This window comes from Microtus oregoni, unplaced genomic scaffold (genome assembly GCF_018167655.1).
Source record: "Microtus oregoni isolate MIOR12 unplaced genomic scaffold, Mior012 000018F_ref0000195, whole genome shotgun sequence".
In the NCBI taxonomy this organism is placed as follows: domain Eukaryota; kingdom Metazoa; phylum Chordata; class Mammalia; order Rodentia; family Cricetidae; genus Microtus; species Microtus oregoni.
Genome location: NW_024543077.1, coordinates 24015634 through 24035246, shown reverse-complemented (window position 1 = coordinate 24035246; position 19613 = coordinate 24015634). Strand labels below are relative to the sequence as shown.

Genomic DNA, 19613 nt, shown 5'->3' with positions numbered 1-19613 from the left:
CTTTCATGTCTGACTAGGTTCCCCAAGATGAATGGACAGGGTACACACCTCGTGGGAAAGATGATGAGATTCCATGCCGAAGGATGCGAAGTGGCAGCTACATCAAAGCCATGGGGGATGAGGACAGCGGAGACTCAGACACGAGCCCCAAGCCTTCTCCCAAAGTGGCTGCCCGGAGAGAAAGCTATCTCAAGGCTACACAGCCCTCCCTCACGGAGCTCACCACACTCAAGTGAGTAACCCTTCCTGTCTGCTTCCCTCCATCAGCCTGGTGTTAGCACCGAGGATCCGGCTGGTGGCTGGCTAGTTGTAGTGGAGCTGAAAGCATCCCTCAGATACCGGGGTGTGATGACTGGCCTGTTGATGTTGACATTGGATTTGACTTGTAAATACCACTGTCATCAAAGTCAGAGGAATACCGGGTAGACTCCTAACCCTCTAAGGCAATCAGAATGCTTTTGGAGGGGAAAAAAAGAATTCTGGTCAATGAAAAGGACCATGTACCCCATTTGGGAACCTTTTTTTCAGCCACTAATATAAAAGTCTTCCTTTGGAGACTTAGATTTTCAGAAAATTATGTAAGGTGGTGGAGATGTTTATGTCATAGAAATTTATAGAATGTGACCATGCTGGGAAATTGGGTAGGTACATGAGAGCTATTGATATGCGTGTTTGACTTCGAACTCCATACATATCACAGTTTGTAAGACCTTCAAAGTGTTTTTATTTATTTTGAAAAATGTGAGTATGTGTACTTATATTTGTGCGATTTGAAGAAAAACAACTTTGCAAGGCAACAGCTAGAACTGATTCTTTGTGGAGACATGTTCTAACCATGTTGTCCTGGCTAGCCTCGTGCTCACTGTGCAGTCTAGGCTGGCCTTGAACTCAACAGAGACCCGCCTGCCTCTACCTCCTTGGGGCTGTGATTAAAGCCTTGCCACCACACCCAGCCCAGACATTGATTATTTCAAACAGGCCTAATTTTTAATATTGTTTATAGGGAGTAAGTCAGAGCCTTGGAATATAGATCTGTTCGGACCTAAAGGTATATTTACTGCAGCTGATTAGCGTTTTTAAAGCTCCTTCTTTGTAAACACATGTGACTAATACAATTTATGTGCTTGCATTTGTCACAGAGTGAAATATTAAGAGACAAAACAGAAAAGGACAAAGCAGATGGGTTAAAATATAAAAATACAAAATCAGACTATTGATCAAGAACTTTGAAAAGCAGCTGACTGATCTATAACGAGAATTGTTTAAATAGCGAAGGACATAAGGAACTAGACAAAAAAAAATCTACTCTTGGGTCCTTTTCAAGGGACCATATGGAATTGCTCTGAAATTTTTCTAATTGAAGATTAGCATTGATACATTAGTTACCTAATCCACAAAGAGAAGCCCTTCTCTCTAACCTTCACACACCCATGTGCTTTCGCTTCGCTTTGCTGTGTCAGTTCATCGGGGCCGTCATCACAGACATCACCAACAACAAATGTACTGCTTCCTAGCACAAGGAGGTAGACATGCAGGGATGTGCACCTGCCAAAACCTGCCGCGGTCAGTCCTTCCTCGCTTCTTCTAGATTCTAGTTGAGGCCACAGCACTCGGCATGCCTTGGCTGACATCACATGGAGCTAACCCATCTCTCTCACGACACCAGCCGTAGCATGAGGAACCTCGCTAATTAGCCTCATGCTAACATGATTAAGTCTGCGAGACCATGTTCTTGCTGTGAGCTTTCACAAATACTGGCAGTGCAGCTATTTGGGGGAGATGAGTCAGCCTATAATGTGACTACAGGATAAAAATTGGTCATATGTATAAATTTATAAATTATATATGTATATAATTTATAGACTTTAAAATATCTCTCTCAAGAGACAATAATTGTCACAGTCATGGTGTCAAGAGACAAGTATTAAGGCAGGCAGAGGGCAGGAAGTCACATTAGTCCTGCAGGCTCATCTGAAGTGAAAAGGTGAGGATGGGCAGCCCCCGGCATTCTCCCCCGTCCCGAGCATCCTATCAGGTCACTTACAGGACATGCTGAACACATTAGGTGAGTGACAGCTGGGGCCTGAGGTGACAGTGTACAGTGATTGCTGCTGCTCACTGCAATACACAGCTGGGGCCTGAGGTGACGGTGTGCAGTGATTGCCGCTGCTCACTGCAGTACACAGCTGAGTCCTGAGGTGACGGTGTGCAGTGATTGCCGCTGCTCACTGCAGTACACAGCTGAGTCCTGAGGTGACGGTGTGCAGTGTTTGCCGCTGCTCACTGCAGTACACAGCTGAGTCCTGAGATGACGGTGTGCAGTGTTTGCCGCTGCTCACTGCAATACACAGCTGGGGCCTGAGGTGACGGTGTGCAGTGATTGCCGCTGCTCACTGCAATACACAGCTGGGGCCTGAGGTGACGGTGTGCAGTGATTGCCGCTGCTCACTGCAGTGCACAGCTGAGGCCTGAGGTGACGGTGTGCAGTGATTGCCGCTGCTCACTGCAATACACAGCTGGGGCCTGAGATGGCGGTGTGCAGTGATTGCCGCTGCTCACTGCAGTGCACAGCTGGGGCCTGAGGTGACGGTGTGCAGTGATTGCCGCTACTCACTGCAGTGCACAGCTGGGGCCTGAGATGATGGTGTGCAGTGATTGCCGCTGCTCACTGCAGTGCACAGCTGGGGACTGAGGTGATGGTGTGCAGTAATTGCCGCTGCTCACTGCAGTGACAGCTGGGGCCTGAGGTGACGGTGTGCAGTAATTGCCGCTGCTCACTGCAATACACAGCTGAGTCCTGAGGTGACGGTGTGCAGTGTTTGCCGCTGCTCACTGCAGTGCACAGCTGAGGCCTGAGGTGACGGTGTGCAGTGATTGCCGCTGCTCACTGCAATACACAGCTGAGTCCTGAGGTGACGGTGTGCAGTGTTTGCCGCTGCTCACTGCAGTGCACAGCTGAGGCCTGAGGTGACGGTGTGCAGTGATTGCCGCTGCTCACTGCAATACACAGCTGAGTCCTGAGGTGACGGTGTGCAGTGTTTGCCGCTGCTCACTGCAGTGCACAGCTGAGGCCTGAGGTGACGGTGTGCAGTGATTGCCGCTACTCACTGCAGTGCACAGCTGAGTCCTGAGGTGACGGTGTGCAGTGATTGCCGCTGCTCACTGCAGTGCACAGATGTGAGTTCACTGAGAGGAGCCCTGTGAGGATAATGGAGCAAGCTTCAGGGAGACTGGAGACGGCAGGTTCTGAAGTCAACATTCTCAGCTTTGCACTAGGGACATTCTACTGACAGCTTCCCAGAAACAAATCCCTTGAAATCAATTCTCCCTTCCTTTCTACATAATACTTCCTTGCTAACTCCCTGGGCCATAGCTAGACATGCATACTCTTTTAGAGCCCAGCTTTGTGATTTTGTGACATGCCGTCATCTACAAAGTTCATGCTCAAGAACTATGTAATTGAGTCATCAAAGAAAGATAATGTTTTAAGTAAGCCTGTGGTTTTGTGGGGAGAGGGGCACACTCATCCGGGGCACATGTAGTCCATGGGTCACAGATGAGATAGTTCTGGAGGAGGATGTTGACGTCAGTGAAATGCTCAAACTGAGTGTGAGCAACGAGGGCTTGTTCTACTCTCCAAATCGATGGAAACTCAAAATGGAAATCGGTTTACTCACAGATATTTTTATAAAAAAGCATGTTTTATTACTCAGTACAGAAGTTCATCAAGCCGTCTCTGTGTTGACCCAGCAGCCTAGAGAATGTCTGAGCACTGTATAGTCATAATTCCTTCTCTATGTGCACATGACATTCTGCAGAATTATTCCTGAGTCTGCTTCTCAGCGTATATTCCTCTCTGCCCTGTCTCATGAGTTCCATGTATTACCACAGTCTACATATTGTTTCCGTCATACTTAGTCACATACGATCATTTGCTGATGTCTAGTTTAACAGTATTGAAGGAGAAACAAGTCAAAAGTGTCATGGTTTGGAATCAGTCTCGTCTTATTTCTTGGTGGGGTTTTGACTGGAGTCATTATTTTTCTAGAAGTTTGAAGCGTTTAGTCCCTCATACAAAAAAAGATACCCAGCTCCTGGAATTCTAGTTCCCCTAAAAGAGAAAACTATATTTATGTTCCTACTTCTTTGACATTTAAGTCAGTTTTTTTCCTCCTTCCTCCTCAACAATTCGCAGCTTTAGGGATGAATCATAGACATGAACCAAGATAACTAAAATTAGTCCAGCGGGACTGGGACAACATTTTGTTTGTGGCTTTCCACTTCCCTCTTCTCCCAGAGACGGAGAGTACTCCTACACACCCTTCCATTGTTGGCCTCCTAGTTTCCAAAAGCATGCCGAGAACTTGTTCATGCGTCCAGCTCCTTAATGTTCCCGGTTGGGTCTTGGACGCACAAACCCTACAGGCAGGTGAACGTTCTGAAATCACGAGAGTCCATCTTTGGGCTTAGAGAGCTCTGCAGTCACCCCTGCCTGGAAGCCGCTGTCTCTCTCGTGTTCCTCTTCCTCTCCGCCCCACTGACCCTTGACTTCACTAGCTTCTCCTTCTTCTGGGATGAGCTGACGGAGCATCTAAAATGACATCATCCCTAGAAAATTATTATGTTTCCCAAAGAAGCTTCTGAATAGTCAGTAAGAAAATTTCAGGCAAGTGAGGAAGAAGTTTAGGAGCCAGAGTTTCTCCAAACCCCATCCCCGCAGTTTCGCTCTGAAAAAGACTTAGGTCTGTTATTTCGATTCTTTATATTTTTGTTTGTTCTCAGAGCTAGACTAGAGACTGCTGCAGTGGTTGGTTAAAATTTTGCCCAAGCCAGTTTTGAATTTATTTCACTCAAATATAGTATAGAAAAAAAAATGTTCTAAAAGGATATAAGAGAGCTGCCATTTAAAACATTCTAAAAGGTACATTTGGTTTGTTGGCACATGGCTTTAAGCCCAGCAGTCGGGGGACAGAAGCAGGTAGATTTCTGTGAGTTCAAGCTCAGCCTGGTCTATGGAGTAAGCTTCAGGTCAACCAAGACTATATCATGAGATCTTATTTCAAGAAAATAATGACAATAACAACAACAAATCATCATCATCATAATATAATACGAAATACTCTAAAGTTAAGTTCAAATACCCAGTAATCCAAGGCAAATAATGCTTTAAAATATCTTAGTTTTTGTTTTTTTTTTTTTATCCCTTCATGGAAGCATCAGGTGCAATAAAATCTCCTGGGGGATATTGCTGTTCCCTAACAGATCCCAGGGTTGTGGGGGCAAGGAGGTATTGCATCAGTGGCGTAGACTCTGAAAGGCTGGTAAAAAGCAAACATCAGACTTGTGGGGAGAGCCTGGTTTCCCCTCCTCCTTCAACCTAGGCTGTGTTCCAATTTAGTGACTTTGCATGGTCGCCCCTCATTGGTTAGGCACAATCAGGACCTCTGACAGTGACTGTTGCTAGGTCCTCAAGAGGATTCCAGGTTGGCTAGTCTTGGCCTTATCTTCCTGTTGGGGGTGGGGGGCAGCTTCTAAAACCACTGAGGAGGGCCTGGGCATGATAATGGGACCAGTCAGGGCTCTTAGCAATTTAGATACAGTGTCTAAGAAGTGACTTAAGGGATTTTATGTCTAATCCTGTGTTTCAGGTGGTTCATCCTCCTCATCTTCATGTATTTCCCAGCTCCTCGCTTTTTGAAAGATAAATTAATTACTATTCTCATGTTGTGAGCAAATAGGCAACAAATAGAAACTCACAAGAGGAATATTGACTTTAGCTCACAGCTTGAGAGGGCATGGTCCATCCAGGTCAGGAGATACGGCCAAGCTCATGGCATCTGGAATTCCTTCCATCGGGACAATCCTTAAAGCAGAGAGCCATAGCTGTCCTCCTTTTCTTCTTTTGTTTATATGGCAGCCTGTTCCATGAGGTGGTATTACCCTCGAAGTGGGTGGGTCTCCCCTCCCCACTTAGACACCTCTGACTACATCCTTACAGATATTCCCACAGGTGTGCCTCCAAGGTGACTCCAAATCTAGGGGAGATGACGATGAGGATGAGCCACCCTAGTTGGTGAAACCACAACTGTCTCTTTCCTTTGAACTGATGGCTTAGCATCTCTGGAAAGTCTCAGGCTTTCAGCACAAGTGGGATCTCTACGCTGACTCCTCCACACCTGGCTGTGTCAGATCCCAGCGCTGATGGCTAAATGTTAGCCTCCCTGATCCTGGACTCAGTGACCGCAGGTTGTCTGTGGATGTCATTGCCCATCTACAGGAAAAGTCTCTGAAAAACTTCTTGGCACTAATGAAGAAACTATAAGGATGAAGCACTGGAAAAAATAGTTATTTATAATTTAAATACAAGGGGAAACAGTACTGGCAAGTAAAATGCTTTGAGAAATGCCAGAATCCAGCTTCAACTTCAAAACGAAGGTCTCTTTCAAGAGCATAAGACTTGCTTGTCTTTGTATAAGTTTCTTTTTTCTTTCTAGACGCACTCTGTCCCTGCTTGTTCCTCACACTCCACATGCCCCTCCTACCCACCGACTGTTCTTCATGTTGTTTCTCTTCCCAGAAAAGGAAGAGGGTGGAAGAGATTGGAGCATTGCTATTTTTTTTTACCAAAAATATGAGCCATATTTAAGAACATAGCAGTATACATCATCCACCTTGGCCCTAAGTATGTAAAATAGCTCTGTTCTTTTGTTATCTCTTTTCCATGAATTCTTCCCATTCCTCTTATACCTTTCCCAAAGTATAAATAATTGTGGCACAAACTAACATGCACTCTGTACAGTCTTGGAGAGGGCAGAATAACACAACCAGACACTACACATTGTAAATTTCCATCCTCCGTGGCAATAATACTTTCTGTGGCAATAATACTTTCTGTTGCTGTCCCAGTTTTTCCAGCTCCCTCACTTTCTAAAATAATAAGTGGGAAAATGTTAAAACAGAATTATTCCTTCTTATAGATAAATTATCACTTGCTTGTAGGCTAAGATCTTTTAAAGCCCCACTGGGATGAACCACGACTGAACACAGGAAGTACTTAGTGCAAGGAACTGCCTGCTGCTTCAATCCCTGATCACCAGGTGAAGCTTCGAACCTGGCCCTTCACTGGGATTTGAAAGCCCACATTCAGATGGGATTAGTCTGTTGAGTATTGTGGTCTACACCCTATCCTAGACCTTACAATATGGCTCCTCTTTTCAAAGCCTATCTTAGAAGGAAGCTTGCACAGATTGAACCGTCTTGAAATGACCTTGTTCTCAGCAATAAGAGAAGTATGTGTGTGTTTAATGGATGGGAAAAGAAGTTCAGAGTCTTTTCAGAGAGCTTGAACACACAGCTTAGCAACAAAAAGAAGATAATTACCTAATTATAAGGTACCTTTTTACATATTTTTAATTATATGTATGTGTGTGTGTCTGAGTGGATATGTACACATGAGTGCAGGTGCCAAAAGAGACCAGAAGAGGGCGTCAGATGCTCTGGATCTGGAGTTAAGGATGGTTGTGAGCTACCTGATGTGGGTTGGAGAAGCAGCAAGAACTCTTAAGCACTGAGCATCTCTGCAGCCCGGATATCTCCATCTTCACAAAGCATCTCTGCAGCCCGGATATCTCCATCTTCACAAAGTTCTCAGTACGTGACTGAGCTCAAGAGTTTTACATATGTTCTATCATGTGGTCACCACTGCTCTTTACATGTGATTTAGAGACTTTCACAGATGAGTAATTCAAGTCTCACTGAGACTAAATAATTTGTCCAAAGTTTACTCTCAAGTACAGTAAGAGTAAAGATTTGAGCCTGTGTACTTAATGGAGAAAATAGAAAGAGTTGGGTGGAATGAATACCTTACTAAAATCACAATGAACTGTTTACAAGGGGTTTTTTAAGGAGGGGAAAAACAGGGTGAATATAAACAGCCCCAGAAAAAAAGACACTCAAAGCAGTTAGTAAAATTGAAGGCTGGATTCAAGATGGTATCAGAGGCGAATTCTGACCCAGAAGTATAAGCAGAAGACATGACTAGAAGGAATTTGAGAATGTTCTGCCTCAGGCATGGCCTGGGGTGAAGGAAGGAAGAACCACATGGTCAAAGGATCAGAGGTGCAGGGAGTGTGAGTGACAGAACACAGAGGCAGAGGACCGACTGAGCCTTCTTCAGATGGCTGCAGATGGGCCTTGCATCCCTGACAGACGCCATAGAGCTATGTCAACAAAACTGGGTTCCTTGCTCGTGCTCCCTCTCCTTCTGCTCCTGATTTGGACCTTGAGATTTCTGTCCGGTGCTCCAATGTGGGTCTCTGTCTCTGTCTCCTTTCATCGCCTGATGAAGGTTAATATTCAGGAGGATGCCTATGTGTTTGTCTTTGGATTCACCTTCTTATTTAGCTTCTCTAGGAACATGAATTATAAGCTCAGTGTTCTTTATTTATGGCTAGAAACCAAATATGAGTGAGTACATATTTGGGTCTGGCTTACCACACACTGAGACAATGGGGATGTTCTATCGGAACTCACCAAGGCCAGCTGGCCTGGGTCTGAAAAAGAATGGGATAAATCCGGACTAGCTGAACATAGTGGACAATGAGGAATACTGAGAACTCAAGAACAGTCGCAGTGGGTTTTTGATCCTACTGCACATACTGGCTTTAGGGGAGCCTAGGCAGTTTGGATGCTCACCTTACTAGTCCTGGATAGAGGTGGGCGGTCCTTGGGCTTCCCACAGGTCAGGGAACCCTGATTGCTCTTCGAGCAGATGAGGGAGGGGAACTTGATCGGGGGAGAGGGAGGGAAATGGGAGGCGGTGGCGGGGAGGAGGCAGAAATCCTTAATAAATAAATAAATTTTAAAAAAATAAAATAAAAAAGTGGGGGATGGAGTGGCAAAAAAAAACTGGGGTAGCAGAGAGATGTGTGCAGGGAAGGAACTCAGGCTAGGGTTCTAGCAGTGGAAACCCCTGTGAGTGAGGAAGACTCCTCTTTGCAAAGAGCCTTAAAGTCTCAATGCCTTCCCTATCTGCTGGCTGGCATTCCTCCAGTGCAATACTGAACACCTGTTGAATACGGGCAGCAGGTAAAGAGAGTGCCCTAGTTATAATCAGACAGTGCCCATGCAATCTAGTCATTGACTCATGCAGTAAACTTTTATTCAGTATCTTTACTGCTTAAATCATTTATACTCTTGTTTCAATACATGCACTAAATACATGATTAAAAATTTGATATTCAGATAACACACACACACACATCCAGAAGATTAGCACAACAGAGAATAAGGAGCTTAAATTTCAGTGACAAGAGCTATCAGTATTGATGTGTATTTTAATGCATTTTCTGTTGGTACAACTAAGCACAATAAACAGGATAATTATTAAAATTGAAAGCCTTTAAAAAATAAAATTAGAAGTTATTTGGCTCACTATTTTGAAGGACGGTAAATTCAACCACACCGTACAGCATCTAGTTTCTTGGTGCATCATAACATGGTAGGGGCCATTGCAGGGATAGATATAGCAAGGACAAGGTGTGTCAGCTACAATCTGTCTGGTTTCCTCTTCTGATGAAACCACTAATACCACCATGGAGACCCCACCCTCAAGACCTCATCCAATCCTCAGTGCCAGATACCATTAACACAGGACCTTGGAAACCAATACCAACACATGAATATGTGTTGTCAGGGAAAAAAGACAGCAAATCATAACAATGGTTTTGTTTGGAATTTTTTTCTGGTCAGAACAGTCTACTTGGCATGGGGAAGGGAATTTTGATGTATCGGAATAGTTCAAGTTTTACTAGCTTTGATTTCTCTTCTTATATTCTTCAAGGAACCTCTGTCCTCCCCCTAAACAGCAGGACATCACACAGGGTGGAAAGCTTCTTCCCCAGGAAGCCCAGCCAGCCATATGGAAAGCAGTTGCTAGCCCTGTTCAGAAGAAAGCCTGTATAAATGTGTCTTACCAGAGGATGCATTGAAGAGCAGGACTCTCGATATCCCCATGTAGCAAACAGGAGAGAGTCAGCGCCACAGCGCGGAGTTCAGGTTACCTACAAGGAGGAACGATCAAGTCAACCCTTACGGAAGCCCTCCTGGTCTATAAACACTGTGTTGTGCTTCCCAGAGGGCCTGTGCTAACACTGCGCGGATGTATTATGTACTTTTAAGTATGATGAACAAAGCATCTACGTAAGATTCTTCCAGCCTGAGGAGTCTAAGATGTCATCACAGGGGAGCACTGTCCTCCTACTGTGAGCGCCAGTCCTACATTTCCCAGCTGAGCTTGTGAGATGGCATTTCAACTCATTCAACACAGCCATCTCCTCTTAGGTCTTTTCCTTCTGTTGGTGGAATTGCCCCTGTCCAGAATGCAGTGACAAAGCATTGTGGGTATCACTTCTAATGCCTTTGAGCTTTATGGCTTTCCCATTCCTCTCTTGAAAGATTCCAATGAACCAATTTGCTCTGTACCTGTTCTAGCTCTTTCCAGAGACGTTTTACACGGCTCCTAAAAGGCCACCTCAGAATCTCATTTTGCCCATGCACAATAGAACATTCCAAAGCATCAATGCCAACTTCATTTGAGCTCTTTACTTCCAACCCTCTACATATTTCCTAGGTTTCAATCACGGGGAGGTATTGTTTATTCTGGGTTCTGTATTTCAGACCTTAGACCTATGCTAGACAAGATAAGCTAGATTAAGGCGGGTGCTTTAAAACAGTCTTGAAGTCAGAGACTTCCAACAGCTACAGGTGATTTCTTACACACACTGTGTGTTTACTTGGGGTCATTAGAGCACTCTGCTCACCATGACCAAGTGTGGAGTCTCCACAGCAAAAATTCCCACAAGTTCACCAAAGCAGACCCAGAGAAGAGACCTTAAAACTTTGGATTGGAAGTGAGCCAGTTCCCTTCCAGTTCCACTGACAAAAGCTAATGGCACAGCCATGCCTGACTTCAAAGAGCTAGGCAACATGACCACATGCAAGGACATAAATGCAAAACACTGTCGGTCAGACCGCTCTAAAGACAACCAAAGCCCATCTTTTTTTTTAAATATTTATTTATTATGTATACAATATTCTGTCTGTGTGTATGCCTGTAGGCCAGAAGACGGCACCAGACCCCATTACAGATGGTTGTGAGCCACCATGTGGTTGCTGGGAATTGAACTCAGGACTTTTGGAAGAGCAGGCAATGCTCTTAACCTCTGAGCCATCTCTCCAGCCCCAGCCCATCCTTTTGAATACTAAATATTTAGTGTACTCTCTGTCCTGCAAGAAAAAAAAATATAGGTTCATGCTCACCATCAAATGGGAGGAAATCCAGAAACCCCATCCTTTTCTGACGAAAAATCTGTATGAAACTTTATGTCCTGTGGCAGATATGGGATAGTGGGTGCCACAGAGAGTGAGACACCGTCCAGGTGTGTCTGAGTGACATAGAGACTCAACAGGACAAATGACCTGCCTCCCACATATCTAATGTAATTGTAAAGTACGAGCAAAAAAAAAAAAAAATCTCTAATCAACACTCTCATTATGAAGAAAAAGACAGGATCACGGTAGGCATGGCCCCACAGCGGTCCTGCTGGTAGGTTGTTGCCTGTTGTAGGGTCTCTTCCTTGGGAAAAGCAGTTTTTCTTGATGAGGCTGCTATTCTGTTTCCAGAGAGCAACTACTTGTCTGTTGTTCTTCTTGTCTCTGAGCCTTGTCTCTGGAAGGACATTTCTGTTACCGTTCCCAACTATATCCGTAGTCCACTCTAAGGAACATCTGCTCCTTCGCAGCCCAAGTGGTATCTCAGGATTCTTCCAGAAACATGTCTTTTCATCTAATCTTGTGGTCCCTTGAACAGTACAGCTCCATAATACCACAGGCACCCTCTTATCTCTTGTCTCCAGTGAGCTCCGTGAACTGGTTACCGTACTGACAGGACCCGTGTAGATGCAATTATTATCTGGCCTTGGGTTGTCTGCCTTCTTATCCACACACTATTGTAGATACTCTCAGCTCATCAAGAGTTAGACAACCAGTCTTATTCACTTTTCTATTCTGAATAATTTTGTTTAATAAGAGGGATCTTATTGTATCTTAATGATATCTTCTTCTCGTTTCTCTGAGTTATTCAGAGAGATAAACAGTGGAGAAGAGCAGGCACGTCCTTGAATGGAACTTTGCCACACGAGGCGAGTCTCACATTCCCTCGCCATTCAAAGTTTCTTCGGGTTTTGTTTTACCTTCTATAAGTTAGTTTAGAACCAGTTGCTTCTTCCAGTCCTTCAAGCACCCAAATGTCTAACCTGTTTATTGTTTGACTGCTACTTGAAAGATCAGCCCCTTTTTCTCTGAATCTATTCCCTTCCTAGCTTTGTCGGGTGTTGCCAACAGCAACAGCCTATGTTATTAACACTATGTTCTGAATTCCATTGTCCCATCATCTCTCTTCTGGGTTGTAGAAAACAGTTCACAAAATGATTCACTGGGAAGCATTGATCAACACTTTCTCCAGCCTCTAATGGCCACTGTTTGCTGATGACTACCACGTACTGAAAACACAAGGCACATGCTTTGAGATTTTTGTCATTCTCGGTGTTACAGGAACGTCCTATTTCCGATGCCAGCTTGTGCCCCAGCAAGGTTAGGTTAAGCTGTGCTCTGCTGATAGGCGGTTCCCAGATGGCCACAATTTCATCCTGCTCTGCCTACGGTGGTCACTCCCATCCTCAGCATCTGCTTCCACAGTTGCCGAGGCACAAAAGGAATGTGGTGAATTGAGCACCATTTCCTCGAGGTGAGGCATGGCTCTGGCTCACGTTTCACTGCTAAAGCAAGCCCCACGGCGGGCCACACCTCCCTTCAAAGAGGTAGGGAAGAACTGTGCTACCAGAAGCCTAGGAAACTGAGAACCAGGTCTGCTTGGTGAGCAGCGTCACCAGACCTCAAGGTCTTCCTTCATTCTCTCCCCCCCACCCCAGCTCCTATGCGCTGCCATTGCTGTCCCTTGTTCTCCCATAAAATACCCAAGCACACAGCCCAGCCTCTGATGCTGGATATCTCAGTTCAAACCCTTATCTCTGTCACTATGAAGTACATAGTATGGTAAATTACTTGGCCCTTCTATACCTCGACGTCTGGATCATTGATTCAGGGACACGATTAGAAATCATGGAGGTGCAAGATGGTGCATGTGAGGCACTTAGCTCATAGAAGATGCTCTCTAGGGCTTAGCTACCATCATGTTCCCCCCATCATCCCAGTAAGTGCAGTCTTCGGATACTTAAAATAACAAAGAATGGACTAGAAGAATATTTCCCTTCTTCTAAACCTTCCTCTCAAACTAAAATACTTTCCCATGGCCAATATTTCTTCTTCCTAAGATCTCCCGGGGCAAATATTTGTGAAGGTAATTAGCCTTCATGTGATTTTTGCTAGTATAATCTCTTTCTCCCTAGCGTAGATGACAAGTAATGTTTGCGCATCCTTTGGCACAGGAATAGCCCCAAGCAAAAGCTGAATTGTGGTCACTATGCCACCACCATCCCTGCATGCCTCTGGTAGGCTGGACAAGAATTTCACACAGTGGCATCAACCTGCAATCCCTGAGGTAGACGGCCGTCCAGCTTCTGCCGGAAGTCTTCTGGCTGTACTCTCTCAGATTCTTCAGCCCCCCCCCCATGCTGCAGAGTCTGTAGTTCTCTGAAAGTTCTTCCCTCTCAGCCCTGCTTAGCACTGCCAACCCACCTGGAGGCTGGGAACTCAGTCTGTCAGGCATGCATTATCGTGGTAAAAATATCTACACAGCCAGCCCTAGTATTGTCATCTTCTTCGAATGCTGGCATATTTCCTTTAGTTTATCTGGGGATTCCCTAAGATTCTCTGGGATTAATGAGTCCTTTATGATTGGAGAGAGGTCTTCTTCAATGTCCATACTAACTACTCACTACTTTTAAAACTTGTTTGAAAATCCGCAAAAACCAAAGAGCAAGAGAGGCATCTGATCATCCATGCTGATATATAGCACTGTTTTCCTTCTCCTCCTTGGCTTTCTTTTCAAGACTGATAGTTGCAAATAACGGTGTATTCGGAATTCTCAGTACATCTTGTTTGATCCCAATATTCTCAAAAGGAGTAGAGTTGAGTTTAACCAAAGGATTCCCAGGTTTTCTCCTCATCAGCCAATGACCAGCTCTGCCCTGTGCCTTCAGCTGTAAACCTCTGCTTTCTGTGCCAACTTTCTTCCTCTCAATGACTCATAGAACCGTGGGGGCTTTTCCCCCCAAGCAATCTGGGGACTGCCTGCACCATCTGGGCATTGTTCTTGACTTTCATCCTGGAACCTTCCTTCAGTTCTTTGGATCACTTCTTTTCCCCAGAAATGGCAGGGCTGAGAGCTCTTGGCATAGATCTAGGTTACCAATTGCATATGGCATCGCCCATACCTGAGTTGTCCCTGGGTCAGACTTAAGAAATTCTCACTCTGTTGATGATACTGGGTTGAAAGTTTGGCTTATCCTAGAACCTGTCTCTTTATAGCCTTAGATTAAAGAGCTGGTTGAGAACCACAAATTGGCATCCCTTACTTAGTAAGGTTGTCATGGGTAAGTGGGTAAAGATGCTTGCTGCCAAGCCTGAGAACCTGAGTTCAATCCCCAATACCCACAGTTACCTACTTCCTGTAACTAGACCTCCTTCCTCACCTCCCAATAATGCCATCATATTATGAATGCCTGAAAGTGGATGAATCCATCAATCAAGTCAAGCTCTCATGATCTAACTGACTGTGGAAATACCATCTCAGATAAACCTAGATACGTTTTTAATGTTTTATTAGAATATGTTAATTAAACATAAGTGTTTCATTATTGCATTTTCATACATATACTAATGTGTTTCACTCATATCTTCTACTTTCATTCCCTGACCACATACAATAATCCCTTGTATCTAGAGGCTCCATTCCCTGATGCCCTAGGCATTTATTGATCCATCCATTGATAATCAAAACTAACCAACACAATCAGCTTTTCATCACTGTGATAAACTACCTGATATACATAGCATAAAAAGGCCAGGTTTATTTGGGCTTGTGGCTTCTGAGGTTTTAGTCCATGGTTGAATGACTCCATTGCTTTGGGGCTTGTGAGACTGAGCATCATGGTAGATATTGTGCCATTAGAACAAACCTGCTTACCATATGGCAGTGTGAAGGCACATATAAAAAAGTTATGTAGACACTAGTATCCTCTCCAGTGCCACCCTCCAGCCACCCGACAGCGCCACAGATCTCCACATGTGGGCCTGCAGGAGATGTCTAAGATCCAAGCCATAACATTGACCATACTCATCAAGCTCAACACTGCATTACCTCATTGAGCAGAACCACTTCACAAAACTGAGTCCTATCAGCTGATGGTGGCCATCATGGGGGCATAATAAAGGAAGAAGTCTAACAAGACCCAGAAACCAGGAATTATGTACCACAAGTACCCCTCTATATGCAACAATTTTTAGTTTTTAATATGACCTTTCAGAAATATTATGCACATAAATATTGCATATTTTTTCTTTGTGGGAGGGACAAGTTTTTGCTACGTAGCTCAGGCTGGCCCCGAACTCATGATACTCCTTTCCTCTACCTCATGAGTGAAGGTTGCAAGCAGGTTCCAGTATTCCCACTGGGCACACGTTATATACACAGGAGTCTAAGCTCTCCTTAGAAGCATTGTCTACACCTTGCTCTTCTCTCTTCAAACTATACCTTAAATATGCTTTCTATAAGTTCACCATGTTTTTTCTATTTTCATGTGTGTGATATGCATGTGTGTGTGTGCATGTTTGCATGTGTGAGGGGACATACATGTGGGGAGCACTGGGGGGCCTGAGGTAAATACCAAGAATCATCCTTAATCCTTCTTCTGCCTTACTGATTGAAGTAGGGTCTCCCAGTCAAACCCTATCTCATCAATATGACTCATCTCTCTAGCCAGCTTGTTCTAAGGGTCCCCTGTCTCTATCTTCTAAAGGAAGCTAGAGTTTCAACCAGGTTCCACACCCACGCAGCATTTATGTGGATTCTGAGGATCTGAACTCCACCTGTAATGCTTTTGTGACAAGGACTTTCACCACGGAGCCATCTCTTCAATACCAGACTATGTGAATCTGAGTAATTTCTGGGTACTCCACTCTGTCCATGTGCCATGACTTATGCAATCGGTTTCCTCTGTAGGGAATACTTTTTTCCAAAGTTATGGAAAAACTAACTTTAGGAAAGGGGCGTTCATAACATATCAAAATGGTCACAGGGCTGTGATCCTTGCACGAGCATATAGAAAAGAGGTAAGAGTTAAAAGGCAATAGCTATAAACGTAACAGCATATGGTCTTGGAGTACTGAGTCTGAAGACAGGAAAAATACAACAGAAAGCGCAGTATGAAGCCAGATGTGTTCCCAATCATCAAAATGGGAAGGCTGATCACGAAGCTAACTCTTCTGTTCCCCGCAGGCAGGGCTGGACTCAGACCCTGACACTGGGGGTAGACATACAGAACCTTCCACCAGGAAACAGCTGAGAGGCCATTGCCCTTAGATTCCTCGCTTGGTTTTCCTTTTTAAGCTCAGAATCCTGGTGAGATTTCATCAAATGTTTAAAACTAAAATGAAGATTTCTAGCTTCTTTCCTTCCTGTAGATCTTGAGACTGAGCTGATTGCAAGGCCAGATCCCCACCCCCACCCTCACCCCTTCCTCGATTTCTCTTCCTGATTGAAGGGAAACCTTCATCTTCGGTAGAGGGAGTTCCTGATAACATTCGAGGGAGGGAGTAGCCACCCTTGTGGCAAATCATGTCTGCTGTTTTGTTTTGTTTTTCCAAAGTCAGGTAGATTCATTAAATCCTTGTGCTCTTCAGTGCCCACTGTTCCCACCCTCCCCGGGTTTATTTAAGTAGTTGCCCATAGCAACCACTGGCATCTTAAGTAGCTGATGGGCTTTGTGGAAACAGCCTGACAAGTTTCTTCTGACTTGGCCTCCGTGATTAGTCTCTGGGCCCTGGGGGTAACTACATTAAAATTTAAATAATATTTTAAACATATAACCGTGGGCTCTGCTCTTCTTTATGTATTTTTAAAGGGCACTACTTTTGGAATGGCACACTGAAATGCTAAGAGCTGCTATTATTAGGGTCCACTAGTCACCCTCAGTCCTGACAGTCGTTTCTAGAAGAGAGAGGAAACTGAGGCAGAAGGCCCAAGGAGTCAGCTTCCTCCTCTGCTCCCATCACCCTTCATAGTAGCATCCAAATTTCTGTCCGCTGGGGACCTCAAGCTGAAGTGTTCTTCAGGAAAGGTGCCCTGAGAGTGTGGGGAAGACCGCCATGAGTGCACAGGTGAACCTTACCACCCTGCACCTGTGAGGTACTTTGTTTCTCACGGGTTTTTCCTTACCTGTAAAACTGGCCTAATTTTACCTATCCTTGTTCAAATACTTGTGAAAAGTAAATCTGCTGGTGAAAGTTGAATTGCCACCCTAGCGTACGCATCCTGGTTCACCAGGAACAAATTTTACCTTGTGGGGAGAGGCAACTTGGCAGTTAAGGGGTTAACTGCTCTTGCAGAGGACCAGAATTTGGCTCCCAGCTCCCACAGTGGGCAGCTCGTACCCCCTGTGACTGCAGGCCCAGTGGGTCCAATGCCCTCCTCTTGCCTCCATGAGCACCGCGCTCACAGTAATAAACCACACACACAGACGCACAGATGTGCACGTAATTATACATAAAAATGCAAAGCAATCCTTAGATGAAAGTGGATAGCTGGAAAGCCCTATAACCCAATGACCGATGGACAGACAAATGAAGCCAGCTGTTTTCTAACCTGGCGTCTTTACTGTGCTGGTAGGAACTCAGTAAGTAGGGGAGTGGCCAACATGTTTCGGATCCTGAGGTCTAGTACACTGTGACACACTGGATCCTCTGGCCTTTGGCCAGTTTGTGTAGCACACGGCCCTCTGCAGTAAAGGAGGTGAAACATGAAGAATAGATGTCTGTGTGCTCCCTAGCCTTTGACGGGCGGACAGGAGGAGGCTTTCTTCTCCTGCTGTGCATGTGTTTAGACTTCAGTCTGCTATTGGGCGTATGCTTTGACCTCCATGAGAAACCATAGACAAGGGGGTTCAAACAACAGAAATTTACTTTCTCCCAGTTTGGAAGGTTGAAAGTCTGAGATCAAGGTGCCATTATGGTAAGATGTTGGTGAGAAACTTCCTACTTACCTCTCCTTCCACAAACCAAGTGGTTGAGGAGGCACTGAGCAATCTTATCAGGACATTAATCTCATTGGAAAGGTCCCCCCCTCATGGCCTCATCTAAACTTACAGACTCCTCCCACAAAAGCTTTGTCTCAATAATCCGTCCCTCTGGATGGGAGGTCTTCCACATATGAACTTGAGGGGACACAGTTTGTTCCACCTGACATTCATGTTCTGTCATAAGGAAAAGTGTTGGTGCCTTCCAGAAAGCAGAAACTATTGGCCAATGTATTTTGCGGGTACCAGTGGCCCCTGATGATGGAATGTGCTTTGGTGGCTCAGTGAGGACTCAGCAGGTCTCATTTTATGCCTGTTTCAGTGCTTAGCTTCCCGGCTCAGCAGTTATGACCTATGGGTCTGTAGCGTGATAAAGAAGTATGTGCTCCTAGAATCTCTTGGATAAGCCGTAACTCAGTGCACTGACCCCTCTGTTCCTGACTTCTTAACAGAACATGCTGCCTAAATCCTACCTCTCCGTGGAATGCCATGGTATAAGAAGACAGTCTGCATATGCAATGCTAGGAGCGTATTGTGATTGTGTGCTTTCTGCAATTTTAAAAGGTTTATCGTTTGTTGCTTACTTGTAGTAAACAACCCTCTTTTCTCTAAGACAGTTTTCTCCCAGTGATAGAAAGTGTTCGTCGGCTCTCTGGTACTGTAGGAAATACCTTTAATGCCTATAAATAATACATTTATAAAGGGGAAAGGTTTACATTTGGCTCAGTTTCACGGGCTCCAGTTAGTGTTTGATTCACCCTGTCATTTTCAATCTCGAAACAAGGCATCTCACAGTAGAAGCACACAGTGAAATAGCTCAGCCTAAGAGGAGAAAAGGACAGAGGTAGGGTGCTATCGCCCCAAAGGTGCACCCTGTTGACCTCCCCACCGTCAAGGTTCTACATCTCCCAGGAGCATCACGCAGGAGACCAAGATTTTGCCAAGTGGATCTTTGGGGGATATTAAAGATCTAATCATATAGTTCAGATAATGAGCAGAACCAGATGTAGTCCCACAACCAGTGAATTTCTCGTAATACTGGATGCCAACACAAAGAAAGGAAGGGGCGTGATTTTTGAAGAGGAGCAAATGAAAGTTGCTTCCTCTAGATATTTGGTATGAAAGATTTTTCCAGACACCCTTAGGTCTGCAGTTCTCAGTGCTGTGCCCACCTTCATAACGAATTAATTTTTCTTCCTCTGTCACTGCCTGGCAGCTTAAGACGGACACAGAGGTGCAATGTCACAGCCAGAATCAGTGATGTTTGCCTGCAGTTGCTGGGGAAACCTGGCTTCCCTTGGC

General features: G+C 44.8%; 1 protein-coding gene across 12 annotated transcripts in view; it reads left to right on the top strand.

Moving 5' to 3' along the window:
• The window catches only part of LOC121458699 (disks large-associated protein 1), a 798580-nt gene that overhangs the window by 573516 nt on the left and 205451 nt on the right, over positions 1-19613 (top strand). For all 12 annotated transcript variants that reach the window (XM_041667976.1, XM_041667977.1, XM_041667979.1 and 9 more), the window contains one exon: positions 18-232. In XM_041667976.1, coding sequence (XP_041523910.1) covers positions 18-232 — 215 coding nt within the window. The remainder of the gene's footprint in view (positions 1-17; positions 233-19613) is intronic.